Raw genomic sequence first — 27,109 nt, 5'->3', positions numbered from 1 at the left:
AATATTTGGCTGTGGTTTTCAACATCTTTTTAAAATGAAAATAATTCGAAACTTTAAGTTGTTGATGGATGTAATACATGGTAAAGCGCACATTGTGAATTTTAAATATTGATAAACTTTCGGTACTTAGTTTTTGTCCAAATATTTGCAATTTAACCGCCGACTGTTATTCTTTACTAAGGAAGAGAATGGCCAAACGTTTTCGTAAGGAAAGTTCAAATAAAGGTTTTACTATTTCCGTTAGGTGGTACATTTGCCAAATTTTATACGCTCCAGTCGTACGGCCTACACCTGAGTGGGACGATTTAGGAATGTTGGGAGAACACGTGACCAGAACGTATTAGGGTTGTATAGGCACATGTCGTATTTCAATCTTTTTAATAGTAATAACATACGGTTTAATATCTAAGTCTGGCGTTTCACTGAACGACCAACTAACCTTCTACACACATATGATCGTCCTGCGACCATAAAAATCGATTCGGAAGAATTCGATAAACATCGGATATCCATTTCAAGGTAAACAACATTCAACTCTGCCCAGTTGTAAACGCGGTGTCCTCGGGTAACTCTACACTCTCAAAACTTTCGCTTAAATGTATTTCCCTGCATGAAATATTCACTGACTGACTTGATATTATTTCGCAGTTGAACCTGACACTCGCGTGGAGGGCGATACTGGGTGTCTGAGGTCGAATTCTAGTCGCCGTCTCCATTTTCACGGCGTGCACGCGACTGACACACTTTCTTCATCAAAGTCTATCAGCGAGCGGACACTCCGAAGTGTTGAAAACTGCCACGTGTATGTACACAGATCTCGTTGTTAGCTCTACCGACCCTGGTGATGGTCATGCGATTGCTCGTGACCCTAAAGTCCGAGAATGTCAGTAGATGTCACTGAGCTGTAACGAGCAAGTTTAAAAGAACAGCTCCGTATTTTCTTGTGGTAAACAGGACTTTGAATTAGCGTCCACTATCACAATTTAATTGATAGTTTATTGCGTGTCTGATATTGTTGATAGTGTTGAAGTGTTAATGGTTTTTGCCAAATTTTATATCAACGTTGATGGTTGTTAAATCTTCGCATCATTTGGGTGAAAGGGCTCCACTCTTGTATTATTGCATATACTTCTTCCGTGTTACTACCTAGCCAGGTGAGAGCGTTAACTCTAAGATGCACTGTGTAAGGCATTTGAGCAGTACCGAGAGTGATACGTGAAATTTCCAAACTCACCCACTGCGTCACGAGCCTCGCTCTGGTGCCAATTTCTGCGTGATGTTGGTCCATTTTATCTTTACGTGAAGGGTCATCTACGGACACAAGATCATGATGATGATCATGAAACTGAAAAGAAGAAAGAAAACATCTCGGCAATTTTATTTCAAAGTCACAGTGTTTCTCAGGAAATGATTCCTTGGAATATAGCAGGTATAGGAAGGGAATATTCTTAGTCTTTAGGTCTAAGACTTCGTACGACAACCGTATCCGAAAACAACTCCCCCAATTTCGAGGAACTTTCCTATAACAGTGTAAGAAAATATTTCGGGTCGCCAGTTTCATATGAGATACTTAGGTCGTATTCGCGCGAAATATGCCGTTCTTTTGGTACTATCTGTTCTGATTTGTTTGATATTTTCACTTGCTGCTCTCTGCTTCAGGACATCCAATGAGAGAGCGTAGAATTTATATTCTACATGCTTATTGGTTAATCTTTGGTCTATGTAAACCCTTTATGCATTTGATGGATTGACAGCCACACGTACCTGCCCGATTTCCTGTTTACTGCTTTTCCGTGGCTGTTTCCTCTGCCTGCTGTTCATCGTTTGAAAGATTGTAGACGAGTTTTTTGTCTATGTGTGTGTAAAATAGAGAAAATGATAGAAATAAATCGTGAAAATATTAAAATTGACAAAGTATTACCAACGTCATTATCATAATCATCACACTTATTCGCCCATTCATCACTCACTCACTCACTCATTTAAAATTCAATGAAAATTTCGACGAAACCTGGCTAGAGATACCAAGACGTTTTACATAAAAGTACAGAATATCGCGAGACAAGTACAATAGTTGATAAAACCAAGACTGTGGACTTAGTATTTCTGGTCTTAAAGCAAAGCCTGAAACATTCGAAATTCGTTTATTTGTCTGTATGTCTGACTAATTCAGTCTGTAATGAAGGTAAATAACGAATCGATTTTTTGGTAAGGGTGCACGCTTGTTATTCATGCTCATGGCTTTTAAGAAAACGCTCTGGTTTACTTTTCAAAATTGAACTCTTTTGAGGGAAATCGCTGAAGCTCATCGACGCATTCTCGAACAAAACATCGAGGGCCCAGATTTGATTGCAGCGGCCGGGGATTCGTTTCCATGCCACGGCAAACAAACAATATCGGTCTTATAGGGGATATAAAAACTGGCCACGCATCGCTTGTTGGTGTTTCGGCGGACGGCGGTTCGGCAAAGTCTGAAGAGACTTCAATACACACGAAGCCGAGCTCTGAGACACCCTACTCAAGTACCTAGACCACCGTTAGAGAAGAGAAGTATACAGAAAGCCATACAGTTATTTAAAGGGTGACTTTCTTTTGACAGCCATAAAAGCTTCAAACTTGCAGTATCTTATCTCGGAAAGGCCGTAGTATAATTACGATTGAGTATAAGATATAGCAAAAGTAAAACAATAGTATTATTATAGTAATTTTAAAGAACCAAAAACGAATATAATTTGTTTTTATTACTGTGAAAGTTTATTGCGAGCATTTACAGTAATTTTATATAAATTCCTGTCCGAAATGTTTAAGTTTACCTACCAAACAATTGAGCAACTTCTAGATTAATTGTTGTAGCATTAACAAGCATATATAGAGTCTTCTGACAAATCAGTCCGTCCTAAGGTCAAATGTAAACGTTATCATGGGTGTTTCCCAGCGTCGCGTGATATGGCCACTCTGCTCGATTTTCAGGTAATCGTGTTCTTGTAGCATTTCTATGTGAGATAAAGACCCACAAACTGTATATCGTATGTCCTCACAACTTTACACACTTCAACTTTCTGCAGCGTAATTGCATAACGATCATGAAGAATCAAAAAGTCATCTTAGATCTTAAATCACCTTAAACTTGTGATCTGCCAAGTCATAAAGTGTACGTTTCGTCGGTAGACACCACGAAACAAGCTAAAAGACTGCTTGTAAAGTATTTAGATTTCTCTTATCGGGCGCAATTTTACAATTTATCGCTGTTTACAATGAAAGCAAAAACTTAGGACCCGATTTTCAAATTATATCGAAATAGCACCATACAAGTGTTATAATGAACAGTACACGTATTGCCTAGCCGATTGTAGGCAACCAGGAATATAACAGTACGCCAATATTGAAGAGAATGACAGGTCGCATGTTTTGGCAAAAGATTTAATGGGAGACTAGAATTCGAAGTGAATTTTTTAGTGTTTTATGCTTTCTCCTAGAATGAGAATCCGCCGAACGGATACGACTAAAGTGGATATTAAGTCGAGATTGGCTTAAACTCAGTCACAAAGCAAACTGCAATGGATCAATCATAGCGTAGTCTATGTTGGATATGTAAGCAAAGATTTACAGACATATCAATTCACAGCTAACGTGCACTGACCTCTTAATACTCGCCACGGGACGTGCGGTTTCAACGCGGCACCTGTTGCTGGCACGTGACAAAATTGAGATACAGCATGTGCCAAAAGACAACTTTAGATAATTACCTCCTTTACGAGAACATCTTCAACCTCAGTGTACTTGTAAACTTCCTCACGAGTGAAATACTGGCAATGTCCCGAGAGAGTCCGTCATTTTCGAGCGAGGTCCACTGGCTGTGCGTGTTCCATGGCAACGGAGTGAGCGCGTGTTTCTTCTAGGTGGTGATTGACAGCTCAGATGTCACGGGTCATCGGATGTCAATAGGTGGCGCTGTACCCACTGTGCTGCAACTGACTGGGCATTATGCCAAAATTTGAATATTTGCCGTTGAACGTCAACTTGGCAAGTGTTTTTTTAAATCTTTAGAGCGTTATATTTATGCCCTCACTCATTCTCAGCCTGAAAAGCGACAGACTGATATTGTTAGCTCGCTGAATCAATTTTAAATCGATCTGTTTTCTCATGTCACGGCTCGTCTTTGATTCAGACGAACCGTCTGACTTTTGCAGTTTCGTGTTGCAATATCTACGTCATCAAAGCCTAGGGCGGCATTTCATCTCTGGCATGCATTAGAAATACGCTCACGCCTCTTCCTGAAAACTTAGACGTCTCCCGACGGCGCTTGGAGCGCAATTAGCGAGAGCACTAACCGGCCACAACACCTGTTACCTCCGCGTTCTTCTCACTGTCGACCGTGATCATGTCCCGGTCCGGCAGCGTGCCAAAGCCCGGCCTTCTGGCAGCGGACGAACGGACTGCCCGCCGTTCAACCAGGGTCCAGGACAGGCATCCCGGGGATCGCATTGCTGTGGATGAGTCGCTAGCAGAAAGTACAGGCTTGCATTCCGGTCAGGTTGAACCGCTCCGCGAATCTGAGGCTGGAGTCGAAGAAACTAGTCATCGTCACCTTCTGCGAAAGAAGAGATTTGAAGAGGTATTCAAGAAAAACTGGGGGATTCTATATAGGTGAGATTGTCAAATTTATGTCATACAAGTATTCATTCGGCTTAGATTCGTAAATGATTTGAAAACATATTATTTATAAATGGTTTTTGAATAAAGATTTAATGAAATAGAAATTTCGCCGTATTTGAGTTTGTCTTGAAAGATGTTTTGCCCGGAACTTACTAATATATATTAACATTCTGACTTTAAACAATTTCACAACTGTAGGATGCCATGTTCGTAATGTGTTTTTATACATTTACCTTATTTTATTTTTCACTGTCCAAGAGTTATGCATTCGCGTTAAAAATCATCAGTAGAGAAACTATGCGCACCTTACAGTTTATTCCCGATCCTAGTTATCTTTATTTTTGTTTTGAAGACTGTCTCATCGTTAATTTAACAAAGATATTGTTTAAAGTTTTGATGAAGATTCCTTTCAAGATTCAAATTGATGATTCTCGCCATTTCTTTCCAATGTGACATTATGAACAACGCTGAGTTGGCAATATTAACTTTCAACCGAACTTGACATGCCACCACTACCAAATGCCTGAGTTCTGTTGTAAGTGATTAAAGAACGGAGTGACTTTGAGAACATAACATTATGCCTCGTGCTGGATGTCTCATCTGGATGTCGCTAAAAAGGTATCTTTGTGCAATTTTGGCGAGATGGAAGTCTTGAAGAGGGGCAGTTATCACTGATTTCCTAAATGAGTGAAAGACAAGTCTTAATGACTGAATTTGCCAAAGCAATAGTGGAAAACATGCAGAAAGATTAAAATCGTGTAGATCCAAGTGATCCATTTCCTCCGCGTGTTAGTTGCATTTCAACCGTTGTAAAAACCTACAGACTTGTCGTAAATATCAGTACTTTCGTAGCCATATATATCGCCTTGTTTATTTCAGATTACAACTTTCAAGTCTCTCGGAATCGAAGCAGACGTTCTCACAGTCAGTGCGGCTAAAGAATTGTGAGTACGAAACTATTCAGAAATGCTGCAGAGTCTATTAAACAATTTCTCCACCAACGGCTTGATGTGTAAATAGTTTTTTTTTCCACAAGTCGGTGTATTTCCATTTTTCGGATTGTCGACGACTTCTGTGATTTTGTTGTGTCCGGGGCTGGCGAACCAGACTGTGATTTTACTTGGCGTAACTGTCACCGCAGAAGAACGGTCGCTTTGGCTGTTAAGTATACCTTGATCTCGTACATGGCGTCAGTTTTCACTCGCACATAGTCGACTTTCGGATGTATTGAATGTCAGTGTCAACACTGTGGATCTATATTCACGACCACGGTCAAATTGCTTCGTTTTACTTTCATGAAGAGCGCGCGGCCATGGTGTAATAAATATTACAGTTGTCGTTCAGACGATAGGTACACTTACTAGCGATTCTCAGTTTCAATTTATTTTAAATTTTTACGACGTTTATTGTATTTTTCTTTATTCGTGAACGAGATTAGAGATGAACTACTTTAAAAAGAGTTCGAAATCAAGAATAAAAGTCAGAGGTCATCGTGCAAACTTTGGTACAAGAGAAACAATTACCATATATTTACAGACACAAAATTAAAAAATGGCAACCAACCCTGTCTTAAAATTTCGATAACCATAAAATGAGCCGATGGAAACTTTAGTCACTCCATGAACTTCAAAATGAAGCCCCTCTCCACGAGTACGAAACCAAAATAGTATTATAAAACTTTGATGGCCCGAATATCTGACCCCCCGGCACATGCTACGTCACTGAATTATACTAACTCGTTTGTATCAAATGTATTGAGCTAGCTCGAGAGTATCGTTCTCTGAACCCACGTCGGCAGCCTGAGATCTGAAAAGCTCCGCTGCCTTCAAAATGTTTTCCGACAATTGTGTTCTGTTTGTCAGACAGTTTCCTGTTGTACTTCAAAAACCACTTTGAAATAAGGAATTTCAGCTTGTCAACACAGAACATTCTGTATGGGTGTAACGTGCAAATAGTGACAACTGAAGCTCGACCAGGGTTAGAATTCGTGTCAAACTGGCAAAATAACAACTACAATACTCCGATAGATAGCATTGAAAACGGTGTATTAGTTTTTGCTTTACTTAGAACATACGGACAGGAAGAAGACGAAGAAAAGGAAGAGGAAGAACAATGTTCTAAAGAAGAAAGATGTAATTGAAAATATTATCGAAACATGTAAAATATCGTCCCTCTTAGCCTGGAATATAAGGATGGCCTGGCTACCATTCACCATGAGAAAATAATTCTCTGTTAAAAGATGTTCCATCATGAAGCAAACTTGCTGCGATGACTGTTTTCGGTTCAGATATGACCAGTGTGACACAAATTCTAGTACACATTCCGGACTGTAGGTCTATATTGCGTTACAAGTGAGCGTCGTCCTTGTCGCGCTTCTATTCAGAAGTTGTATTTCTACGATTAATGTCAACGAAGTTAAAGCATAGACACCCTCGACCAAAACAGGACAGGCAACTGCGGTAAAGGTCAAAGGGACTTTGGATTAACAGAGCACGATCCTACTTGGAATAATTAAGATGTGTTAATCGGTCGGGGACGAAATTGTGCTTGACGCGATCGACTGCACGACGTCCGGTTCAGAGACAGTGCATGCGGGTATACGGTAAATAATGTTTTCGGATTACAAGTTACTTCGGATTACCCGCAAGTCCATTTTTAGAAAGAAAATTGTTACAAACATTTTGTGAAGAATGCGGCAAAATGGTTTTAAAGTATTTTTTACACATTAGCAGCGAGGTTCGATGCAAATAGAAGTCTACAAGAAGTCAGTATGTCGCTGTACAGTGACAAAGTTTCGAATACAAATCCGAAACCCATGTCACTGCAGTTCCAGACTTAACAGCAGTTGACATCGCAGAGTTCTTTTCATTCCTCAATCGTCCGTATATCTCGAAATTTTCCCGGTTTTTGCAGTTTTTTTAATCGTCGGAATATTTTCTGTGCGAGGAGTGCTCCATGATTCGGTAAAGTATGTAAGCTTATGTTAACTACCGAAATGTTGTTGTTTGAAAATTGTGAACGGCCAAATTTGCGAGGACAGCCGTTTAGGGACTGGTCAGTATCTTCGGCCTTGGGGAGGTGGATTCATTGGGGGAGGGGGTTGTTTCACCCTGTTTTTGACTTTGATGAAAGGGGTGGGGGTCACCATGTTTTTGAAATGCCCAATAGGGGTCAGGGTCAGTGTGTTTTTCAATTTCGACACGGGCTTATACTTGCATAAAATGCATTGTGCCAGCCATAAATTCCAACAATCAGTTGCATTTTTCTGCGCGCCCTTCGGGCATGTAACTTAATAATAACAAGGCAGTATTGCTGAAGGCAATGAGTACTTGGGCCGTGATAGAGTAATTTTGAGGACAATATATACTACTATTCAAATATGGTCTTGAATTTCCTCCTGTCAATTAGGCATTTGATTAACTGGTTATTAAACGAAGCAATGGCATGACAACGGCAAAATATGTCTACCAACTTTTGTGGAGTTTGAGGCAGGGGTTCTTTATTTATAGTGGAAATTGCTTAAACTCCTTAAATATTCAAATTACAGCAAATTTCTTTTGTTCTCGATGGTAGATGTCTAATATTTAGATGGGCATATTTAGATTTCTACCCTATAGTTATCCCTATATACCAAAAATCGGACATCCAGCTCTATTGGCTTGCTCAGAATTAGATATGCGCATAATTAATGAGGTACAATATGTGGTGTCATAAGGTGTCCCATCATACCATTTATGAAGGGTGTAGCACTTGTGGTTACTGAGTTGTGGACAAATATATATATTTGAGGTCAAAGGTCATCGAGGTCACGTGACATTTTGTCAAAATAATTGTATTGCTAAGTTATTCCTATATACCAAAAATCAGACCTCTAGCTCTATTGGGGCGCTCAAAATTATATATGCGCATAATTAATGAGGTACAATATGTGGTGTCATATGGTGTCTTATCATACCAAATATGAAGGATGTAGCACTTGTGGTTACTGAGTTGTGGACAAATATATATATTTGAGGTCAAAGGTCATTGAGGTCACGTCACATTTGTCATAATAATTGTATTGCTAAGTTATTCCTATATACCCAAAATCAGACCTCTAGCTCTATTGGCTCGCTCAAAATAAGATATGCACATAATTAATGAGGTACAATATATGGTGTCATAAGGTGTCCTATCATACCAAATATGAAGGGTGTAGCACTTGTTACTGAGTTGTGGACAAATATGTATATTTGAGGTCAAAGGTCATTGAGGTCACGTGAAGTTTTGTCAAACAAATTATATTGTTAACTTATCCCTATATACCAAAAATCAGACCTCTAGCTCTATTGGCTCGCTCATAATTAGATATGCACATAATTAATGGGGTACAATATGTGGCGTCATAAGGTGTCCCATCATACCAAATATGAAAGGTTTAGCACTTGTGGTTACTTGTGTGCATATCTTGCTCATTGCTTCATTATTTTGTTGCAACCCAGCTGAGACCTGTATAATATTGCCAAGATATCAACTCAACCACGGTTTCCCACAAGACCCACTGTGTGAAGAAGCCATTTCAAGAAGAAAATTTACCCAGGTCAAACAGAAATCTCCATGAGGTACATTCAGCTATTTTGTCTCCACCTGGCAGTCATGGTCACATTGTGTTATACAAGATCTGCCTTAATTAGCATTAACACCATGCTGATGAATGGTAGTCAATCAATGCTTAAACCCAACACTTGAAAGATAATAAAGGACCTTAAATTATGCAAGATTCCACCAACCAAGCGAGGATGTACAGCTGGCAGATATAAACAGCAGCCAATAGAAGTTACCAGAACACAGAGCATCGCCACTGGCCATCTGATTGCAAGAAATAAGATTTCAGCTGATGAATTCAGCAGTCTCACTTCGCTCTCAACTAAGCAAAACTCTTCCAAGTCTTCAAATCGACTAACCCTGGCATTATTCAACGCCCATTCAGTCAACAAGCCAGAGAAAAGAACAGAAATTACAACGTTCATCTTGGATTATAAAGTCCAGCTCATGTTCCTTACAGAAACCTGGTTGAAGCCCAAGGGAGATGAAGCTAAATGTGCCGATATTACACCCCCTGGCTATTGTATACAGTCTTTTCCGCGCCCGTCCCGTGGTGGTGGACTTGCTGTCATTTTTAGTGACAAATTCAGCTCTCGCATCTCCTTCACAGGTAACTTTCCATTCATCCATTCCTCCTATGAACTTGCTCAGATTTCTCTGAAGTTAACACACCAGGCCGTTCACTTCTTTTGTATATATCGTCCTCCACCAAGCCGTAAAAACAAACTCACCGATTCAACCTTTCTCAGCGAGTTACCGGATCTTTTAGAGTACAGCAATGCACTTCCTGGTTCATCTATTGTCCTCGGCGACTTCAATGTCCATTATGATTCTCCTAGTAGTTCCCCAATGACAAGAATCATGGATCTGTTCAATACATTCAATTTGACTCAATCTGTCAATGAACCCACCCACAATAAAGGCCACATTTTGGATTGGTTAGTGCATGCATCTGACAGTAATCTGGTGCAATCTACTACAGTTTCAAGTGCCATTACATCCGATCATCTGTGTGTTATAAGCCAGTTGAACTTGTCGCTTCCGTGCTCATCAACCACAATCAAGATGACACGTAACATTCGTACGATAAATCGCCCAGCCTTGAAAGAAGATCTTCATAATGCTCTGTTACATCTTGAACATCCTTCAGCGGTTTCTCTCAACTCCCAATTGCAGTTAATCATGGACAAACACGCACCATCGAGACCACAAAGACTTTCTTCACAGAGAGGTTCTTCTTGGTATAATGCTGTGCGGGATGATCTCAGAGCGGCAAAGCAACAACGACGGCGTGCAGAGCGACAATGGCTAAAAACAGGATTGACAATTCACAAACAAATCTACAGCAATGAAAAGTCGCGTGTAACTGAACTTGTTCACTTGGCTAAAACCAATTACTATAGCAGCAAGATCAGTGAGAGTCGTACAAGCAAGCAGTTGTTCAGTGTTGCTAATCAGTTACTTGGCAAAAATAAACCCCTAATTCTCCCAACAATATTTTCTACATCTGAATTACCACAGCGATTCTGGATTTCTTTATTGGTAAAATAAAATCCATCAGAGATAATCTTGAGGGCATCAATCCACCGACACTTAGCTACTCTGAACGCTGCTTCCATGGACGACCCCTGAATCAATTCAAACCAGTTTCCGAGGATGTAGTCAAACGTACCATACTTAATTCTGCAACAAAAACATGTGATCTTGATGTCATGCCCACTAGTTTGTTAGTAGAGTGTTTAGACACTTTACTTCCGCACATTACTAAGATTATCAATGACTCCATCACTTCTGCAACATTTCCATCAATTTTCAAGACAGCTCTTATAACACCTCTCCTCAAAAAGCCATCGTTAGACCCCAATGATCTAAAAAACTACCGCCCTGTTTCTAATCTTCCATTCTTGTCCAAGATAACAGAAAGAATAATTCTCATGCAATTAAATGACCACATCAGCTCCAATAATCTCCTCAGCCCCATTCAGTCTGCCTATAGACCTAAACATAGCACTGAAACTGCTCTCTTGAGAATATTTAATGATCTCTTGAATGCTCTTGATAATGGCAAAGTCAGCATATTTGACCCTTTTAGATCTTTCAGCTGCTTTCGATACTATAGACCACAGCATCCTCCTTCACAGACTTCAGCACACTTTGGAATAACTGAATCTGCGCTGTCCTGGTTTGAGTCCTATCTTTCTGGTAGAACGCAAACTGTTACTATCAATGGTGTGAGATCAGACTCGTCCATTCTCTCGTTTGGAGTTCCTCAAGGTTCTGTACTTGGGCCCGTCTTGTTTGTCATGTACACAGAACCACTCTTCGAAATTGTCAGAAATCACGGAGTGCAGCACCATGCTTTTGCTGACGATAACCAACTTTATAAAGTCAGCACAATTGACAATATTCAAGTGACAATCAATACTGTGCAAAATTGTATCAGTGACGTCAAAACTTGGATGACCCACAATAAACTTCAGTTGAACGACAACAAAACTGAAGCAATGGTGGTCATATCTCAAAGATCATCTCCAAAATTAACCCCTACCTCTATGCGTGTCGGGAATTCTGATATTCAATTTGTTAGAAATGTGAAAAACCTTGGTGTCACACTTGACTGTCACTTAAATATGTCGCTTCATGTTCAAAATATTTGTAGAGTCGCCTACATCCACCTCCGACATATTAGTTCAATTCGTCACTTACTCACTGTGGAAGCCACCAAAACTTAATCTGCGCACTTGTACTTTCGCGCCTGGACTATTGTAACTCTCTTTTAGCTGGTTGTCCCAAATATTTACTCCAAAAGTTGCAGAGAGTGCAAAATGCTGCTGCACGACTAGTGTATAAGGTCAAGAAATCGGACTCCGTCCAACCTCTTTTGTGTTCGCTACATTGGTTACCAATTACATCTCGCATACAATACAAACTTTCAGTAATCTGTTTCAATTCATTTATTGGATCTGGGCCGCAATACCTTACAGACCTTCTTCAACAGTACTGTCCCTCAAGACAGTTGCTTCTTCCTTTGATACTCGTGTACTCAAAGTACCTCGTGCTGTCACGAAAAGCTTCGGCGAAAGATCATTTTCCTATACTGGTCCTTGGAATAGTTTACCTGCAAATCTCCGTCATACTCAATCTTTAGCATCATTTCGTTCTACTCTTAAAACACACCTTTTTAAATCTCACACCTGATGAGAGTTCTTTTGTAGCCATGCGCCTAGAGCTCTGCGAGATTAGGCGCACAATAAATATCCTTTTATTATTATATATTATGTGATACTGAGTTATGGACAATAATGTATATTTGAGGTCAAAGGTCACCAAGGTCACATGATATTTTGTCACAAATGTCTGAGATATCTGCGTGAACCGATGGACTCACTGATGGACTCACGGACGGATATGAGCCAATCTATAAGCCCCCTGGACTTTATCCGTGGGGACAAAAAAACTGTGTCACTGCATCCTTTAGGCAATATGAATACGATGAGAAACTTAATTTTATTTTTTTGGCATCATACATGCGAGTCTATGGAGAACTGCCTTATACATGGGAGTCTATGGAGGTGTAAACTAAAAAGTCCTCTAACACGGCCAAATTTGATAGCATTGTGAAACAAATCGACGTGCATCTGTATGGGGTTGGGTACTAGGCGTGAACGGACGGACGGACGCACGGACATGACCAAACCTATAAGTCCCCTCGGACTTCGTCCGTGGTGATTAAAAACAACGCAACAGTTGTTACAGCTACACCGGCGGTAGGTCATATCCAGAGCCCCGTACGGTCTGCCGCCGTCGCTTGAAAACAATCTCATGCACCCGGCCATATGGGCAGCTGGCCGGATGCATGACTTCCCGGAGAAGGCGAGCTGTCATGTTCAAGCTCAGGATTATTTGTCGATCAAATTTAAGTAAATTTACCTTACCTAGATGAAATTTTGTCTATAGGCTGAAATTTCGCCGAAGTTTGACAAAATTACATCGATTTTTCAGGTTCATATGCAACATTTTGAGTTTTGAGTGCAGACAGAAATAAGTTTTGAGGCAACATGGCTGCGACCCCATGTTGACCCTAGCCCTGCGTACGATGCTATGTGCTACAGCTAACACACAGCATCGTACGCAGGGCTAGCGAGAGAGTTGCCGACATCAACGGTTATTTACGAGAAGTGAATAAAAGACTGTCATTTTTGGAAGCGATCGAGTAGCTGAGGTAGGCTGGGATACGACTTGGGCCCAAGAACGCTGAATTTCGGCAGTAATTTGGCTTTTTACGTCAAGTCCCAAAATGGATTTGAAGTCACCGACCCAACGTACGGGTCTTTGCAGGGCTGTGGTGAGCGGGGCTATTAGCTCTAGCGGAACACACAGCATCGTACGCAGGGCTAGTTGACCCCCAAGTGAAAATGTGTTCGCGATCAAATCTTCCTATATTTTTTTTCAGAATTTTCAACAAAATCATTGCTTCTTACATCTTTTGTAAAATATAAAATACTAAAATAAAACTGCGATGTGCCATGTCTCCAGATTTCCAAAATATCGTTCGTTGACCGTTCGACGGAATACTCATTTCGCAAACTTGTGACGCAGTTGAAATTCAATACTGACCGCCAAATAATCTTAATGAGACGAGATCAGTCTAGACATCCTCCAAATTATCCAACCATTCGCATTGGAGTTCAGCTCGCTTAGAGTATCATAACATCCTTCGGCCTTCTTTTAGATCGACCCTAATATCTCCCATTTAGGAAATAAATACACAAGCTACCTCGACAAAACTTCGTGCACCATCCAAGACCAAACGCGCTAGAAATGTCTTGACGTCATCATCTCCTTACATGGTAATCGGCATACCGTATTTTTAGCAAAGGGGACACAGAATACGTCGGAGTATTCAGTTTCAAAACGTATTACATTGTGTGATGTTGTCAAAAAAAGTCATGTTACTGCAGTGGTATAAATTACAAAATACAAAAGTTCAAATCAGTTTATTTTGGACTGGCTTTACCAACATTTCATATTGTTTCTTATGCCAGATTTGACCACGTGCTTACTGGCGACCCCTTTTCATGCAAATTTTGTGTCAAATGATGTGTTCCCCTGGAAAAACAAACATACGATTTCTAAATGAAGGAGGCGAAATTTGCCCTCAAGACTCGAAACCACCCCTTTATATATGGGGTGTACCTAGCTATTTTAACGAGCTTCTCGAATCTGCAGCTCTATTTCGAAATGATGGTCTGGTTTTCTCAGCTCAAGGATAAGTGTTCTCCATCGCTGTGGGCATTACTATTCTCAACCGGGGGTACAGTTTCCAGTCGTAATGTTTTTCATTGTGTCCGGGATATAAAACCTTTCCTTTTCAAACTTTCTCTTTGATTAACACTAATCCACATCTTGTCAGTGATTAAACATGTTTCAAGTTTAAATGTTAAATTCTGGTCTCGAGCCCTCCTGTTCGACCAAACCGAAATTACCCCTCCCACTTTGGCTCGTCCAGTGGGTGTAGCAAGGGTCGTGCCATCGCCTAGGAAACGGAGGGTGCATTAATTGTTGCATTTCGATGCACATTTTGATTATATTCAGAAGATTTTGTGGCAAAAACTCAGATAGAGAAGCATTTATATTCACATCTCACTTATTCAAGACTGGCTGAGAGCAGCACTTCCATTCAGTTAACATCATTACGCCATTTATTATGCCAAGAAAGATGAAGCCAATACATTTTGCCCTCCCTGGTCTCAGCCAGAAATGGTTATACCTTACAGTTTTTTCCCACGGAATGAAAACAAATGTACTTGGGCTGAGGCCCAAGTACAATAAGACATATTTTTCAGAGCCCCGTCCTAGTGCAAAACTTTAATATATCAGACATATATATATCTGAGATATCTGTATGTTTAAATTTTTTCGGCGCGCCCTTCGGGCGCATTTCTTTAAAATATCAAACATATTTTTCAGCATGCCCTTCAGCTGCATGACTTTCATATATCAGATATATATCAGAGATATCTGGATGTTAAATATTTTTCGGCGCGCCCTTCGGGCGCAGTAAATTAATATATCACAGATATATGTCAGAAATATCTTGATGTTTGTAAATTGAAAGTCTGTTTTGCAAAGTGTACTAATCATTATGAAATCTGCAGTTCATATGAAAAGCATGACAAGTTCCTGATACTTTTCTGTTTCCTCTATGAGAATTCAGTATTAGAAAGCAACATGCACTAATATTTCATAATCACATTTTTCTTACAACAGTTCCGGACATCTGGTTATGCATAAAGAGAGTTGGAATATATAGAGCTCATTCAAAATACTGCATTAAAAGTTTAGAATTAACACTTTTAAGTTCCCATCTTACAACTGACATGACAACAACAAACAATTTCATTAAAACACAGAATGACTGAATGTTTAAAATATACCCCAAAAATTGTATGTGTATATATATATATATATATATATATATATATATATATATATATATATATATATATATATATATATATATATATAAATTTATATTCCACCTTTTGAGGGGTCACTCTGTTTTCGAAAGTTGAATAGGGGGGTCGGCCACTTTTTGACGTCGCCACCGCCCCCCAGGCCGAAGAAACTGACCAGTCCCTTAGCTTTGTGTAAAAGCTTGTCTATCTTACCGCTTCGTTCTGACTCCACCAACCGTTGTTGAGTCCCGATTTATCGCAAGGTTTCGCCGTCTAGTACTTTGCGAGTGTAAACATGTATAGCATATTTGAATTTTGGTGTTTCTTGAGGTTAAAACAGTACCAACACGTTAGAGGTCGTGTACTTGAGCTCCGATGGAGTAGCCAGTTTTGGTGTAGCCTGGTTTTTGTCACATATTGCGTGACAGATGAAATAAAGGTTAAATCTTCGTTCTTCCAGGACTGGGGAAGTGTAGACTTGTCCACCTTTGAAAGGTTTGTTGTTATCGGCGATTTTTCTGTCAGGGAATATAAGTTTAGATGTCGATACTCTAGCAAGAGTTTTATGTAGCGTTTGTGGCTAAATGTACACTGTTTTTATCGTCTGATGTTTTCCTGTTGGCTTCGGCTAGAATCCAAAACGTGATCTTCATCGTTATCAAAACATTCACCATGACTGGTATAAAAAAACCCTCAAAAATCTCTGTGTCATTACTCGGAACGTGCCATGCAAGAGCAAAGTGTACATATGCACAACGTCAGTACGTACGAAGTATTGTTGTCGGGGACCGCTGGGCAAATAAAGTTAATATATGCCAGGTTATATCGTACAAAAGAAACAAAAGCCGTCGCCTGTCCCGGTTTTCTCGAGGGTCTTTGGATAGAGCATGGAGGTAGCAGCTACCTCCATGGTTAGAGTCAGAAGAGGGAGCAAGTGCAATCATTTGCCAAAAAGTTTTGGTATTCCTGTCGTACCGACGTAACAATTCAACCAGGAAATCGAGATCAGTGGCGTTCCAGACGAATGCTTCTGTGACAAGAGACAGCAGTACCTCAGAACGTCTGTCGAATCCCGCTTTTAGGTTCTCGGAATTCAAGTGTGCACAAAGTGAGTCAGCAATCTGGTTTAGCAAATTTAACAGGTGATCGAAACAACATAATTGTTGACAAATCATATAGGATACGAGTTTATTCAAACAAGGGGCCTTGAAAGAGAAATAGGCACTTCATTTTTTGAGCGAGAAATTGAACTGTGAAAGCGCACCAGTGACTATCATCACGTGGTCGCATTAGCAAGGGCGGCGGTACTTTTTAGAATCTGCAACCGTTTTGAGGACAGCCGTCTCGTACGATGCGTGTTCTCCTTTAAGTTGCAATGACCCGCAGTCACACACGGGCATCTTGGATTACCCCGGGCGTACATTCTACACGGTCTCGCTGCATGGTTTCCACAACGACTTAAGTAAACTGTAAACTACGGCAAGTAAAAAGCGTACACAAATTATGTCGATTGGGAGTCGAACACCGTGACGTCTGGAGTGGTGATAGTGATCCGCCAGTAGGGGGGCGCTTGGGTTAGACTTGTCAAGCGCTGTTCGGTGCCCAGATGTAATATAGTTGTTTTGAGATGCTGGGTAAAGTGATGGGCACTGTGTAACATATATGGCAATTGAAGGCAAAAGAGCGTCATGATTTGTATAATTTGACATTTGAGAAAGATAAAATGAGAATCAATAAAGTCGAGAGACACAGATGATCGGCCACGTATTAATATGAATTCGTCAGCGCGCAACGTACTCTACCAAGAGACTGATCATGAGCAGATAGTACAGAGAGTTGTGTTCATTATAGCGTTTAAAGGGACACTAGCTGTAATATTTTCGGTGTTTTATGTACATTTTTTATTCTCCCGCCTGGAGTATGATGAAATGTTAAGTATCAATCTTGCAGACATCATGTTTTGTGTATGATATGATTTTGAGTACAATGATCCCAATTTTAATACAGTGAAGTCGTTGCCAAAATTTAAATATCATACATATGAATTCGTCCTCAGACAATCAGCTCTGATACACAGTAATTTCATTCCAGTAGAGGGCCCCTGCGTTAAACTGTGTTGTATTGTCTCTCATTTGGTTTGCCGCTTTCGACAGTTTCAAATCATCATGAAGAAAAGGTGATTTTATCTATAAACGCCATATTGAATTTTAGGCGATAGGTCTCGTTTGGTGATAGAGGGCGCCCTTCTCACCGACGGAAACCATCAAACTATCCTGGACGCCTATCTGAGTCAAACGTAACGTAATAGCACTGTTTCTTGACTTTAAACGGGTTAGGTCATTGTAGTGCTATTGTTGGCCTAAAAAAACTTTGAAACGCAATATCAGAAAACGACACCACCGGTTGTCGTCACCTTTCAGGTGAAAAGCTACCGATGCGAATCGGTGCTTGGACACACATCGTTGTCGGTTTAAAATTCCGAGAGCCATATTTTCGCAAACTGCACAATCGTCGATTTTTCCCTAATAATCCGGACCTTTGACTATATTTCAGGTCCTGATTATCTCGTCGTGGTTCAGAAGACGTCTGACGGTTACCGATCGCGGAAACTGCGAGTCCAGCCGACTTTGACCGTTCAGGGTTTGCTGGAACAAGTGGTGGCTGTGCACTCCTTGCCGAGTTTCTGCCTCAAAGACATTCAGTTGGCAAACAAGAAACACGATATCTGCCTCCATGCCGGTGAAAAAGAGACCACTATACAGGCCGTGTTTGCAAATATAGCGAATTTCAGCCGCAAGAAGTACGCCGCCATTGAAGTGTACTTGACGCGACGCAGACGACAAGATTCGAACGGCGCGGAAATAGTTCGGTCGGAAATGGATGGCGCGACAAATCAGGGTCAAAGTAAAGGATCGTTTGGTGGCGGTCACATGATTACAGCCCGTGATTTAGCCGAAGCGTTGTGCATCGAAGGCGACGTCGAAAGGCTTGAGGATCGGCTAGAACCTGCGGTTTCCGTCTACTGTCGGGCTTATTCGGAGGACCCGAATTACGCCGTCGGACACCTGAAAACATTCGCCAGGGAATCGTTGGAAGCGACAGTGGCAGTTCTTGAAGAATTGTGTTTTTTCGCGAGTGACGCTCAGGCAAAACGTTCAAAAATCGGCGTTGAATTAACTTGTGAGCATGTCTGTGACTTTCTGCTGGGAGTTGCGCCGACAAACGGACCCGCAAATTCAACCAAAGTGGAGCTTATGTTTCAGGAAAAGAAGTACAGCGACATAATTGACTGGTGTACCGGACTGCTCGCACAGAAACCTTCAAAACCGACTCACGTCGTTTTACAACGCGGGCTGGCATACCTGCTTCTCGGAAAACGTGAAAAACACGTAATATCCGATTATCTCAAAGCGTTTATTGGGGACCGCGACGAGACAGAAGCTTACATACGTCAGGCTCAAGAGACACATTTGCCAAAGATTTTAGAATTGTTCCGAACATGTGCGAATTCAGAACCACCAGCGGAGGGCGGACTGAAAGCGCGCGAACAGTGGCGAAACCTGGTCATCGATTGCTACAGGTTTCTTTTAGTTTTTAAACCGAATGACACAAAGTTACTTCAGGCACTTGCGAATAACTTGAAGGAGCATGAGAAATTCGAAGACGCCGTAGATGTGCTGACGAAAGCGCTTCAATCCCTTAGCATGAAATTTAACCCGTCTACAAAACTAACGAAGATCGAGTTGCTTGTGTCACGAAGCGAGTGTCATGTCGGCGTGAAAGACGGTGAACTCGCAGTGAAAGATTTGAACACGGCGGTGAACACTGACAAAACTCTTGCAAAATCACTGATTTTCAGACAAACGAAGAAACATACCAGAAAGGAGATCGTGGAAACAGCGCTCCAAATGGCCGAGAAGAGATTGGATTTATTCAAGCGAGAGACGAAGAACAGCGCCCTCGGTGGTGAAAACCAGGACAGGAAAGTCAGCTTGATAAAGCAAGCATTGCAGTATTACAAATTAATTCTGGTGTTGGTGCAAAAACACAAACAAGCGACTTTCGGCTGTGCAGAATGCCTTTGTTTAACTGGAGATCACAACGAAGCGGTCCAGTTGTACAGTAGCCTCCTCGATACAGAAAACATCGACTGTGCGACGATCTGCGCTCGGGGGAGGTGTCACCTTCACCGTGGAGAGATGGCCAGAGGATACGAGGATTTTGTGCGAGCCCTGCAGAGGTTTCCAAACAGCGTTCAAGCGCTCTGTGCTAGGGGCCACGCCAACCTGACCTTCCAAGATTCCAATGGCGCCACCAAGGACTACATGAAAGCTATTTCCATCAACGTAGCGGAGAGTGTAGAGCACGCAACGGACTTGCCCGTTTCCCAGCAACAGAAGCTGCAACAGCTCATCAGGCGTGAAGCCGACAAGCTTCTGGAAAGAGCGTTGAAGAGAGGACCAAGAACAAAACACGGTGGCACGAAATCAAAACTTCAAGATGAAACAAGAAAGTAAGAAGGGAACGCTTAATAATTTTAAAATTAACAAGATACTTCGATAAAGTGCCTATGATATATTTTTCAGTACCACAGTTGGCAAGGTTTTTAAAAAATGACTACATTCTCCTTACAGATGAAAATCATGACATGTGTCACAACGTTTGTTACACCAAATTCTGTTTCAATACACTACTCTCTTTGATCAAGCCTCTCTGGTTATGATGTCAACACACTGGTGAATTGATATTACAAAGAATGTTATTTCTTTTTTCATTGTTTTTCAAGAATCATAGAATCTGTACTGGACGTTGCCGAGTTTTTGAAGTTTCTGGACCTGAATGACGTCAATGCACGCTTACTGAAAGTCGATGCACTGCGCCAACTACGGCGACACGAAGAAGCCGAGCAGGAGCTGGCCGAGTTCATTGACCGGCACCCTGACAACGAAATAGCGATGGTGCATCTATCAACTCTGAGAATGAGACTAGGAAAGTCTAAACAGGCTGTCAAGGTAAGCTATATGTGAAAAGAAGTATGGTATAGGAATAAGAATAAGCAGATGATACGTATGTGGTTGAATAATGTCACAGGCCCTCCACCGTAGCAGGACTGTGATAATATCTGTATTTCAGCGCAGTAAGAAAATACATGCTATATATGCCTTCCATAGACTCACGAGAAATTCTCGAGGGTCTATGGAATGGCTGGACGTGATAGGCACGAGATAGGTGAGACACAAACCACGCGCCCTCAACATTGTTGCTACAATCAACAGTCCCTCTATCCACCGAGATAGAGGGACTGTGCTACAATCAACAGGTGGTTTTCTTCCGGTAACCGCTTTCACGCGCAACTATAGGCCATGCCAACAACAAAACAATATTTCTTTATGTTCAAACACCACGGAGGGACTGTGGTTCAAGTAATTCGTGTTATTAGTAAGCGCAGAGAGGTTGTAGTGTGAATATAAGGGTGAAAAAAAGATATGGCTAGCTAGGGACTATTATACAGACGCAAGTTGTTTACGTATGTCATGGAGCATGGACGTACTAGTAAAAAAGGCGTCCATGCATGGAGGAAGACTATTTCAAGAAATGTTTGAATGGTACTCACACTAGCGCTACCTCTTCGTCTTAGACGTGCTCTTGCGAAAGACATTCCTTTTTCGAACAAATTTGGAAGAAAAAAAAAGACAGGAAAACATACTTTTTTGCAAAATCTCGGAGGGTGGTAGCTCTCTAGAGTAATTGTTAGAATTTCAAGGCATCAAGTCATTATGCAAATATGTTTGTTTTGTTTTATGAAGTGAGAATGAGTATCCGCGCACGAGTCAAGAAACTGACACTGTCTTATACTTGGAACAGGAGCTACAGGCGTGTTTGGTCGATTAAGTTTTGCTCGTCGAGACATTCCTCAGAAAATACCCATAGAGTCATGGCGTTCCCCTTCGTAACGTCTCCCGCTCATTTACTGACAGTGATACGACGCTATAAGCGAAGTCCTTTAACCCACATCCGTTCTATTGTCCAGGACTACATAGATGTATTGCGTGTTCGAGGATCGGCCGGACTGGCGGCCGCCTTCGCCGAGATCGATCTAGGCGATCGCGTCGCCGTGCAGGAGGAGGCTCATCGCTTCGCTGTGCAGTTACTGAGAGAAGAGCAGAGAAGTGGAGAGACGTTAAGAGATGCCATCGACTGCTTCACTGTTGCCATAGCAGCGACTGGTAAGTGTTGCTGCAAGTTGCACGGTTGCATTGTGTTGCGTTCCTTCTAATACAACAACGTGCAAAGAAAATTGTTTTCACTGCGTGTTATGTCTTGCACTGAACAGAGCCTCTTGTAAGAGCTATAATGGAGGGACTGTGCACTGAAATTGTCATGTAATAAACACTGAAAACCAGATTTGCGTTCATCGTCTCATCGTCTGCTCCGACGATTTCTCGGTTTTCTGTCCATTGCTACTGTGTATGCTCAAGTTCTCGCTTAGACTCCATTCCAGCACACAAGGGACTGTAGTCTATGCATAGACCATGGGGGTAAAAGAAAGATGCATGTTGAGGAAACGTTGTTGAACCTGCTCTCTGCATTCCTGTCCCATATATCATTGCAGAAATTCTTGGTCACATCAAACATGTTTTCTTGCTCATACTCAAAAATATCCTTATCAATTCTACAACTGCTCTTACAATCGATAGAGTCACAAAACCCCACTCACAGTGACATGAAATTCATCCTTGTTACGGTACTTGAAGTACTCAGTTATGCATCGTTCACACCTCGCGACCGACAAGCTTGTCGAAACCATAGACAGTAGAGAGGGCGTCTATTGTCTATGGTCGACAGCACAGCCGCCAGTTTCAAGACGTTCACTCAATTTTGCTATTTTCATGGAATTAACGTCAATTAAACAAGAACTCTATTGTCTTTAGCTGTATACTAGAATAAATCATGTGAGGACAACCTTGAAGTTTGCTGGAAATTTTTTCCGGGATTTTGGTGCGACCATGACGGTAGAAACGAGACTCTTTCACTTGTTGAATTATATCAATTTCCCGCCTCAGGCTCAGACATGTTTCATTCTGCTCAATGCTTTTTTTTTGCGTTTTAGGAGTTAAAGCATCCAAGTCATTGCTCGCCAGAGCAGAGTGTCACGCACATATCGGAAACCAGCTGGCCGCCATCGCCGATTTCTCCTCTGTGCTCAAAATTGAACCGGATGCCGCGCAGGCGCTGTGTGGGAGAGCAAGTATGAGACTGACGCTCAACCACAGAAAGGTAATAGTTGTCAAAAAAAAAAAAACGTTTTCTCCGATACATGTGTATACTAACTACACTTGGTTCAAGTCGGTGAATTTTTAAAAACTTAACTCATTTGCAACAGTTTCTCTTGTGTCCCTTCCATCTCATGCAAACAATTTGAGATTTGGCAGCCCGGTTTTTCTGGCTGTCGAACGCGTTACCTTTGAGTCTGCGCACTAGTGACTTGTTAGTTTCTACCGGATTTCGGGTGAAACTCTACAGTATCGCGTTCACCCTACTCACACGTACGTTTCATATGAAAACAGAACACAAATCATTGCGTTCCCTACTAACGCATTCGACAATCACAGATTTGAGCCAAGTCTAATATTTAATTATCAACATATTTGAAGTTAATTATGTCGTTTTACTCGTTCTACCACTTCTATCCCGTCACACTGCCCCTTAAAATTACACCCACTAGGTTAACCATTGACCGTGGAGGCAAGAAAAGACAGACCCTCTAGCTCAAGGGTTAGCTTACAGTCCCTTCACCACCACCGGCAGTGGAGGGACTGGTCATCACTAATATTATCGATTCCAAAGATAAGGTACTACGTCATCTAGACTAAGTTCAAGTCGGTGAATTTTTAAAAAATAAAATCATTTATGATAGTTTCTCTTGTGTCTCTCCTATTTCGTACAAACCTATTCGGAATTTGGTAGCGCAGGCCAGGTTTTCACAGCGATTGAATGCGTTACCTTTGAGTCTGCACAGTATAGTGAGTTGGTTTGTGATTCCGGGTGAAACTCCCCCGTATAGCGTTCCCCCGACTCATCGCGTCCACTCCACTCACGCGCGCGTTTCACATGAAAGCAAAATACAAATCATTGCGTTCACTCCACTCAATCATTCACAAATCACAGACTTTAATCAAGTCTATACGTCATCAGAAATTACATATTTTGTAACAAAACCCAGAGCTTGATTTTGACTCCCCAGTCGAAGGCCAGACGTCATCGTATTTGTCTAGTACAATTACAATACAATGCTATCGCGATCGACAAAAGTGTATTTTAGATACAGTAAACATTAATTGCGCTCGTCTACTTTGCAGGAATCTGTGGCCGACTATCTCCTTGCACTGTCGACAAACTTCAGGGAAACCAAGAATCACGTCGCGTCGTTACCGGAGCAACCGCGCCTGCTCGCCATGTACTGGCTGCACATGCACGCAGTCAGTCTGCTATCCCAGGGTACCCCTCGATACGCAAAGCTGATTGGACAGTTACTGGTGGCCCTGGATGAGGGAAATAGTACCTGGCACAGCTTGTGCGCAGATGCTCTGATAGTTGAAGGTGAGAATGGATTTTTAGATCAAGCCACCAGAGATTCTATTCATTATTACCCCAAGACTGTTCCCGAGTGGTGCACCGTGTACACACAACGTCTTGTAGTAAATTTCTAGGTGTCGGGCTTGTTTTACTTTATTTTCAGAGCATTTATTTTCCTTGTATAAACTACTATTACTCGTCCTACCATAGGCAGTAGAGCTAAAGAGCGTACTAGTCTACTGTCTGTTGTTCTACAACTGTCTATGGTTCTACAACTTCATTGGACACTGTAATCAATAGAAGTGTAAACATTACTTGTTCACTGTGGTTAATTTCGATATTTTGGTTCATAGAGAGATTTGCTAACTCGCAGTCCTCCATAGATGAACAGCCATGGTCCGACACCAAGGTGCCAAAACTACAACATGGCGAAAATCTCAGACAGACGCACTTCTAAGAAAGAACACACTATGTACTACTACTACTACTACTTCTACTACTACTACAGAAAACGAGCTCAACAGGTCCCCATACCGCTTGTCAGCAGTTACTGGCTGGCCTGGGCAATCGCCTTCGGCCCACGATCAACGCAATGAAGTAACACTGATACGACAGACTGCTGAAGTTTCTTCCTCCAATGTACTCATATTTAATTTATATGCCCACATACTTGTGGCAAGTCCAATATGAGTGAGTGCCTACCCTAAAACTAGAGCACAAAACCACCTACAATCAAATCCTATTGCATGTTGAAACGTTTCACGCACTTTTTTTCTGTTTAATTTGGCAGGCAACTTCGGAGCAGCCCTGACGCACCTGGGTAAGGTTATAGATCTCAATCCAAAGGATGCAACAGCGATTGCGAGGTGCGCACTGATACACATCAAACTGGGTAACATGACTTTTGCCGTACTACATTTGGGTAAACTGGCCGAGGATGACCTCCAGGGACTACATTTCGTGCTGAAAGTTCTCGACGCGGATCTAAGGGACGAAGTTGTAAAGGTAAGTTCGGCAACGTTGCGTCGTGGTCTGACGACCATAGTGCCCGTAATACTACATATAATTGCGATTAAGCAAATTATTTTGAAATATGAAAATTTCTTTCCCATATCTCCATACACGCAACTTATTAGTTGTTCATAGAGTGATTTGGAAATGATAACTTCGTCGCGCTTTGGAAAATGATTATAGATTTTCGGAACTGGTCTTGAACGTAGACGCTAGGAATAACATGAAGCAAAGTTAAGCATCGCGGTGAGAAGCTTGGACAAATCTTGATTCCATCGAAGTCCCTAAACCACGGTGCACGTGGTGGAGGGAGTGCGATTCATTACAATACGTGCGGAGAGACAGAGCAAACGCTACGATCCCGATATGCACGAAAATCATTTACGCTGTAGCCTTGACCACTTCATGGGCAATCATTAAGGGTCTAGGAGCGTGAATGTGATTTATTTTAGAAAGTTCGACTTTGTTGCATTCAGAAAGTTATTTCGAAATTGAAAATCATTTTTAGAATTGACAAAAATTTCAAAATAAGAAGCCATTAAAGACGTTTAATGGTGAAACTTGAGAACATAGAGTGCATGGAAGCCTAATTGATATTATCTGCATTTTTTGAATGACCTACGCTTAATCATGGCTGTTCAGACGGTTAATAATTATTTTCGTAAAAGGTGCTTTTATTTTAATTTTTTAAATTTTGCAGCGTTCATCTGATCAGGCCGAGACTCTGACTCGACACAACAAACACAAAGAAGCGTTGAATTTCTACAGCCTCGCCGTGATGGCCAGCGATGGCGAGAGAACAGACCTCCTGAGAAAGCGGGCGAAATGCCTCACCCGGTTGGAAGAGTATGACAGAGCGGAGAGTGACCTGACTGAAGTTCTGAAGTTGGAGAAGAACTCGCCCCTGGCCAGCGATTTCTGCGCACGAGGTCACGTGTACCTGCTCCACGAGAAGGAGCACCGTGCATGCAATGATTACATCCGGGCTCTCAACACCAATTCCTCGGTGGCACTGAGCCTCATCACATCAAAACCAGGAAGGGCTAATCTCGCCAGGGTTTTTCTTGGTTACGCGCGATACACTTACGACAAAAAGAAACTTACAGAAGCCTCGATGATATGTGAATTCGGATTGAAGATCGACGAGAAACATTCCGAGCTTAAGAGACTGAAGGCTAGAATAAACAAACAACTGGGATCGAGTTGCTCTGTACAGTAGTAGCACAGGCAGCAATAATGTAGAAACAAAAGACATGGGTGTTCACTGTCGTTGAGGGCGATATCATTATAGGACACAATATTCTTCAGCATAGCTTTGCAGCATCCTTCAGTATGCGGAACGATATAAGCAATGTTGATTACCGAACACTTTGTGGAAATCAATTTATCTGACAACGAATATTGAATAATCTGTTCCATGTACAGAATCGGTGGCGTTCTGGAAAGTTTTCTTGGGACTCTCACACTATTTGACATGTCTAGTGCCCGACGTCTGCATCCTCGCTTTGAAATTTTTTTCCCAGATTTGTCATTTACAGGAGATATTTACAAGTATCTGTTGAAGAGGTCGAGGGTCAAAATAAACATGATTATTACTTATAATGTTGTGCTGGTAATAAACACTGTATTGCGGTGAGCTTTTCTGTCCCACACACAGTCATTCAAACCAAGTAAGGTAATCCCTCATTTGTAAAGCTACTGTACAATGTTTGCCTTTGAAATAAACTTGAGAATTTGTATCACCAGGAAATGGGAATCCTTCAGATCGACATTTCAAATGGCACTGCTGCCAGAGATCCCACACTGTGCACTGACACCACACT

General features: G+C 41.5%; 1 protein-coding gene across 1 annotated transcript; it reads left to right on the top strand.

Moving 5' to 3' along the window:
- Nucleotides 1-4,005: 4,005 nt before the first annotated feature.
- On the top strand, nucleotides 4,006-27,044 carry LOC139137287 (uncharacterized). Its single transcript, XM_070705296.1, has 9 exons — nucleotides 4,006-4,647; nucleotides 5,536-5,600; nucleotides 18,252-20,211; nucleotides 20,485-20,710; nucleotides 21,730-21,925; nucleotides 22,810-22,976; nucleotides 24,059-24,299; nucleotides 25,066-25,280; nucleotides 25,987-27,044. The coding sequence occupies exons 1-9, from the start codon at nucleotides 4,382-4,384 to the stop codon at nucleotides 26,503-26,505; spliced, it is 3,855 nt and encodes a 1,284-aa protein (XP_070561397.1). The 5' UTR covers nucleotides 4,006-4,381; the 3' UTR covers nucleotides 26,506-27,044.
- Nucleotides 27,045-27,109: the final 65 nt, after the last annotated feature.

This window comes from Ptychodera flava, chromosome 7, assembly GCF_041260155.1.
Source record: "Ptychodera flava strain L36383 chromosome 7, AS_Pfla_20210202, whole genome shotgun sequence".
NCBI lineage: Eukaryota > Metazoa > Hemichordata > Enteropneusta > Ptychoderidae > Ptychodera > Ptychodera flava.
This window is presented reverse-complemented; position numbering and strand designations above follow the sequence as displayed.